Genomic DNA, 6,614 nt, shown 5'->3' with positions numbered 1-6,614 from the left:
GGTATTGCCGCCTTCCTCTGCGAAGGCGTTGAGGAATCCACCCAGGCCGGGTTTTGGAACTATAGGACACAAAATCATTGTCAAGGCCAACCACTTTTTGGTGACAGTGGCTGACTTAGATCTGAATCACTACGATGTGAGTTCTTCTTCAACCGTGGAATACCTTTTTTGGTGTGGAGGAGTTAATGTGGTTGTTTGTCTGTATTTTGTTTGGAGCTCTTTTCGAATGTATATATTGTGTCCTTGTACTACAATTTTCCCCATGTGTGCAAGTATGTGTATATTTCTACTCATGTGCAGTCTACGGATGTGTATGTTTTTCCGCATGTATATTCGTCTTATTGCATAAAAACATTGTGCATGGAAATGACATGTATTTCATACGGTGAATAGCCTGCGAAGCTTCTCCAAAAATTTACCAATATTTGATTCATGTTTAATGTCTATAACTTTCTCTCTTTGTTGTTTTTTTGTGAATTTATGCATAAAACATATTTTTTATGCTGCAAGCACTTGATACATCGTATATACTTTTGACAGGTTTTGTCCTGTCTTTGATTTGTAAGACAATAATGTATGTTCATATGCAAATGTGCATTCATGGTATCTACTATTTGTCTCATAGTGTGTGCAACTTGTTTGTGCAGGTTTAAGTGATCTTTGTTCTTATTTGTACTTTACCTGTACGGGTATTTTACTCTTTTACTTGGCGTGTTGGAGTGCAACTATTGGGTCCTGCTCTGCTTCTGTTGGTTTTAGAATGTGTATTTTTATCTTTTGATAAATTTTCTGCAGGTTGTGTTCGCTGGTTTTATTTTATACATACATACTTCATATGTGAATATAAGATGTACAATACTTATTTTTTGCTTCACTTACTGTTCCAATTAATTCGAGTAAGCTCACTAATGTGATCTACTTTCCGTTACGGGGACAATTTGTTTGAGTGTGTTCTGCTCATTGTAGTAGAACATGCTTTCTCTTATTCCTTTACTGGTACTGGGGACTCTTCTTTCAACTTATTCTGAGTATATGTCTTTAGGTGTCAATTTCGCCGGAGGTATCCTCGAAGAAAGTATGCAGGGAAATTATGAACCAGCTTGTTAATTCTTTCCATGCATCACATCTGGGAAAGCGAAGGTTAGCTTATGATGGACGAAAAAGTTGCTACACTGCAGGACAATTGCCGTTCTCATCCAAGGACTTTGTTGTCAAGCTTGTTGATCAAGACAGTCAAGCCAGGTGAATCTTGCTATGAATAAGCAGTAGAACATTTTGATTGTGGTTAAAATTCAGCATATTTGTGTTGAAGTCCAATACTGTAATATGTGCACTGTAGGCCTTGCATGTCTCAGGGGAAGAACAATGCTTGATTGTAGAAATTGTAAAGATGGCATATAGATGGTTATATTTTGGAAAAGTGGAGGGTTTTCTATTTCGTCTAGTTGCTAATCTGATATGATTTCACTATGAAGATCCTTGTGGATGCTAAATATGGATTATGGCAAAATGTTAATGCATAAGTGCTGATATGAACAAGAAATAATGTGATTCATGAAGTTCAGGATATCTGCAGTTCTTAGAGCATAGAATTCCCTTGACTCTTTTGGAATTTTTGTGATGCTTACTGTGCAGGAGGGAGCGTGAATTCAAGGTCTCTATTAAATTTGCTGCCAAAGCCGACCTTCATCACCTGAAACAATTCTTACAAAGCAGACAACTTGATTTTCCCCAAGAAACTTTACAATGTCTAGATGTGGTTCTCCGGGTGAAACCCAGCAACAGGTGCAAATTTTCTTATACATACCTATGCAAACACATAAAAAATACAATAAGAGTTGTTCTTACTCATATCTTTTCATTGCAGTTACGAAGTTGTTGGACGGTCCTTCTTTTCTCCAGATTTGGGTAAGATGGGGGAGCTTGGTAATGGTCTGGAATACTGGAAAGGATTTTACCAGAGTCTTCGTCCGACGCAGATGGGGCTCTCACTAAACATAGGTGTTCAATGATTTATATATTTATTTTAAGCTTAATATTGTTTTTCTTTTCACTTTTGTGTTTTAAATTTTGAGTGTGGTGGATGCTGTCTTGGGATTAGTTATGAGCTTGCTGTTCTGTTTTACAGATTGTTCATTAATTCTCGCTACACTTTTATGCTGCAGTGTCATGTATGTCAAAATTCTTTATCAAAATTGCTGAACTCTCATGTTGCAGATATGTCAGCTAGAGCATTTTTTGAACCTATTTTGGTTTCTGAATACGTGTTCAAGTACTTCAACAGGGATTTGACAAGGCCATTGTCTGATCAGGATCGACTTAAGGTATCCTCTATTATCTAAACTATTGCAGCATTATGGCTTTAATAGCACTCTTAAGGAATGTACTCTGCTGATGTTGAGAACATAATCCTGAGGCAGTCATTGTTTGAGGCTTCTTTCATATTTCAACAATTATTCTCTGCATTTGTTATGTTTATATATCTTGCTTTGGTGAAAAGAACTCCATGTGTTTCCTTTTAGGTGAAGAGGGCACTTAGAGGAGTTAGAGTTGAGACCCGCCATCTGGGCCATATCAAACGCCACAAGATCACTGGCTTGTCTACTGAACCAGCAGAAAAATTGATGTAAGCTTATTTGATTGCATACGAATAGGTGCTTCACAAAATTTACTGTAGTTTAATATGTTTTTCCGAATACATGTAAGTTTGTTAACACTTCTTGCTGTTGTACTACAAGAAACTCAAAAGTATTGATGTTATTGATCTCGATCTCATTGAGTACCACTATCAATTTGTTGCGCTTTTTAAGCATGTATGTAGGTTTGCTTTGCAGCATATTGATTTGCAGTCAAACTTGTGTGATAGTACTACTATTGTCTAATGAATGTTCCTTCACTTTTTTTTTCTACCTAGAACAAAGCCTTCCATGAATGTATCCATATCCTACTGTTTTAATGGATATTTCCTTAAAAATCGAATTTGTTTTTAGTTGACATAATCCTTGTTAACGAATCAGGTTTCCGTTGGACGAGTCTGGAGCAAGGATATCTGTTTCTAAGTACTTCAGCCAAAAGTATAATATTGTGCTGAATTATCCGCATTTGCCTGCTATTCAGGCTGGTAGCAGTGTAAAACCTGTTTATATTCCAATGGAGGTATCTTGCTTCATCCCATATGTTATTCTTTGTTGTTCTATCTCTTGGTTTCTGTTTTATTATAGAATTATACTGTAACTTGTTCTTTGGCACAGGTGTGCAGAATCGTTGAGGGCCAACGGTACTCCAAAAAGTTAAATGAGAGACAAGTTACTGCACTGCTGAAAGCCACCTGTCAGCGCCCACATGACAGAGAGAGGAGCATTGTAGAGGCATGGATATATGCAATTGAATGTTGTTGTTTTTTGGTTTTTGTATAGTCTGTCTTGTACTTTTCTCTAATCAATTTATTTATTCATACTCTTTGGTGTCTTTTGTACTGAACTTTGAGTATGTGCAGATGGTCAAACACAACAATTACAACAATGATATACTTGTGAAGGAGTTTGGACTGCAAGTTAGACCTGAACTTACTCCAATAGAGGCACGGGTTTTGCCTCCTCCCATGGTAAATTTTTGGCCTAGTTGTCGTCATATTTCCTTTTTTCATGACCTGATTTTTGCTGTTTTTTTAAATTGCCAGCTGAAGTATCATGAGACTGGCCGGCAGACAGTAATTGAGCCTAGAGTAGGACAATGGAACATGATTGACAAGGTACATTTTCTTTGCTCAAAAAGAGTGTGAGTCTATTTGGTTGGTTCTATTAACTCCTGTTTTGCTGCCTGTGAGCCACGAGGAGTAGGGATTCTAGTGTGAGCTCCACATATAGTTTCACTTGTGTTATTATTTTGAGACACACTAATCCACCCTTTGTTCTTTAGAAAATGGTCAATGGTGGCAGGGTTGATTTCTGGACGTGTATCAGCTTTTCGAGATCAAATCTAGATGTTAACCGATTCTGCAGTGAATTGATTGGCATGTGCTGTAGTAAAGGGATGGTATGCATTTATCTGTCTAATGAATTGATGCACTTAAAAGAAGTGGTAATTGGACATTTTTATATTTTGTTTGTCTTCAGGAATTTAATCCAAGACCTTTAGTTCCTATTCGTTCTGCCCATCCTGGCCAGATTGAGAAGAGCCTGTCTGATATTCATGCAGAATCTTCCTCAAAACTTGTGAGCATGAAGCTGACAGGGAAACAACTTCAGTTGCTCATTATCATTCTGCCTGATGCCAGTGGATCATATGGTTAGTTTCGACCTATGGAGTCTTGAATCTGATATGGTATGTTGATGGAATTCTTGATTATGTCTTCCTCTGCAGGGAATATCAAGCGAGTATGTGAAACAGAACTGGGGATTGTATCGCAATGTTGTCAGCCAAAGCAGGCCCTGAAATACAATAAACAGTACATGGAAAACGTAGCTCTCAAGATCAATGTGAAGGTTGCTATGGAATCATTTGGAAAAGTTTTTAGATGTTTTACTCCTGATTTTTTCTAAGTCAAAACAAGACTTCCTTTTCTGTTTTTGTTTATCTTTTTCCTTATTTTGTCCTGCTTCCTTCTGCTCATTGTTTGACTAGGTTGGAGGGCGTAATACCGTCCTGGAGCAGGCACTACATGGAAAAGTGCCTTACCTCAGTGATCGCCCTACCATCATCTTTGGTGCGGATGTCACACATCCTAATCCAGGAGAGGATTCAAGCCCTTCTATAGCTGCGGTATGTCAACTTTGATCTTTGTACTAGTATAAAATACGTAGTTGTTGAAGTTGAAGTGAGTAATCTATAATGCAGGTTGTGGCTTCAATGGATTGGCCTGAAGTAACAAAATACAGGGGGCTGGTTTCTGCACAGGCCCACCGGGAGGAGATGATCCAGGATCTCTATACCTTGAGAAAAGATCCTCAACGGGGTATAGTTCATGGAGGAATGATTAGGTGAGATTGCCTACTCGACTTTTTCATATTTCCTGCATTTATTATTTCTTTGCTCTAATCGGCAATCCTTTTTGCAGGGAACTTTTGATTGCCTTCTACAAGTCCACTGGGCAGAAGCCTCACCGCATTATATTCTACAGGTTTAGCTCTTTGATGTGCATTTGCTTTACTAGCTTGGTTATGCTGCAGTGTGGTAATTGATCTTAAAATGGCAGGGATGGTGTCAGTGAAGGACAATTTAGCCAGGTTCTTCTGCATGAAATGGATGCCATCAGAAAGGTAAAGTGGTTTTTATTGTTTTCTGTGCTAGTTTTCATTTGAATAAGTTGTTCCATTAGAGGGTTTCTGTTGAAATATCTTTTTCTTACACGAACTAATTGGTAATATTCAGGCCTGTGTTTCCATAGAAGAAAATTATCTGCCAAAAGTTACCTTTGTGGTGGTGCAAAAGAGACATCATACTCGTCTTTTTCCCGCTGATCATGGAGACAAGCGAACAACAGACAGGAGTGGCAACATTTTGCCTGGTACTAGATTTGATTGAATTAAGGTTACTTATCTTCTCCAGTCTACACATTCTGTTTATAACATGTTATGCTTTTGTCACACAGGTACTGTCGTCGATACCAGAATATGCCATCCCCATGAGTTTGATTTTTACCTTTGTAGCCATGCAGGGATTCAGGTGAACTTCGTAACACCACAATGGTTTTATCAAAATCTCCTCTTAGTTTCATTTAGCATTATCTGATGGATAAATGAATAATTCCAAGTGAAGAGATATATACACGGGCCTTTTGCAATTATAACCCACTTTTTTGCTTTTTGAGCAGGGAACTAGCCGCCCAACCCATTACCATGTTTTATTTGATGAGAATAGGTTCACTGCAGATGGCCTCCAAATGCTAACCAACAACTTGTGTTATACGTAAGTATTTCTATGTTGAATTTGTTGATTGGACTCGATTTTTGGTCTACATCTACTGATCTACATCAAGGTACATTACTATTCATTTTTCAGGTATGCTAGGTGTACTCGCTCAGTCTCCATAGGTTTGTCTGATAGTCTTCAATTGATTATCTTCAACCTCACTCTCAATAATCCCAATAATTTTGATTCTATGTAACTAACTTGTGTGTGCAGTTCCACCTGCTTACTACGCTCATCTAGCTGCATTTCGTGCTCGATACTACATTGAAGGTTCTGATTTGTCTGACAGTGGGTCAACAGCTGCGGGGTCTGGCGGGGCTACTAGGGATAAGACTAGAGAGGTCCGCCCTTTGCCTGTGATCAAGGATAACGTGAAAGATGTGATGTTCTATTGCTAATCTGGTTGACTTATGTCATCCAGCCTTTTGACTTAAGAGGAACTCTTAATTTGTTAATAGTCCTTTTTTGCTTGCATTTGAGATAGGCTTTTCTCTGGTTAGAAAGCTTTCATGATGTGGATGGAACTGTTGGTTCTAACTCTCTGTCACTAAAATACATGACTCTTTTAACTGTTGGTTTTAACTACTGGTGCTTCAAACTTATGTAAACAGTTCATGTATTTAGTCGCGCCTTTTTCTTAAGTGTCTGAATTTCCCCATTTGTTCTTTACATTAGAACGCAGTTGTATCCTAACAAAATTGTGT

General features: G+C 38.1%; 1 protein-coding gene across 1 annotated transcript; it reads left to right on the top strand.

Annotated features, from left to right (window-relative positions):
* LOC105169961 (protein argonaute MEL1) lies at window positions 7–6,503 on the top strand. Its single transcript, XM_011090513.2, has 22 exons — window positions 7–136; window positions 1,043–1,242; window positions 1,636–1,785; window positions 1,868–2,001; window positions 2,218–2,324; window positions 2,523–2,626; window positions 3,018–3,156; window positions 3,252–3,368; window positions 3,497–3,604; window positions 3,680–3,751; window positions 3,919–4,035; window positions 4,116–4,287; window positions 4,363–4,484; window positions 4,624–4,761; window positions 4,837–4,979; window positions 5,057–5,119; window positions 5,195–5,258; window positions 5,371–5,506; window positions 5,591–5,664; window positions 5,813–5,907; window positions 6,001–6,032; window positions 6,124–6,503. The coding sequence occupies exons 2-22, from the start codon at window positions 1,091–1,093 to the stop codon at window positions 6,306–6,308; spliced, it is 2,424 nt and encodes an 807-aa protein (XP_011088815.1). The 5' UTR covers window positions 7–136; window positions 1,043–1,090; the 3' UTR covers window positions 6,309–6,503.

Source organism: Sesamum indicum, linkage group LG9 (assembly GCF_000512975.1).
Source record: "Sesamum indicum cultivar Zhongzhi No. 13 linkage group LG9, S_indicum_v1.0, whole genome shotgun sequence".
Lineage (NCBI taxonomy): Eukaryota > Viridiplantae > Streptophyta > Magnoliopsida > Lamiales > Pedaliaceae > Sesamum > Sesamum indicum.
Note: the sequence above shows the minus strand (reverse complement) of the source record. Positions and strands in the feature narration are given on the sequence as shown.

Coding starts and splice junctions, on each gene's coding strand:
- LOC105169961 (XM_011090513.2), top strand. CDS start 1,091: ATGAACCAGCTTGTTAATTCTTTCCATGCATCACATCTGGGAAAGCGA. Junction 1,786..1,867: donor CGGGTGAAACCCAGCAACAG/GTGCAAATTTTC, acceptor TTTTCATTGCAG/TTACGAAGTTGTTGGACGGT. Junction 4,980..5,056: donor GTTCATGGAGGAATGATTAG/GTGAGATTGCCT, acceptor TCCTTTTTGCAG/GGAACTTTTGATTGCCTTCT.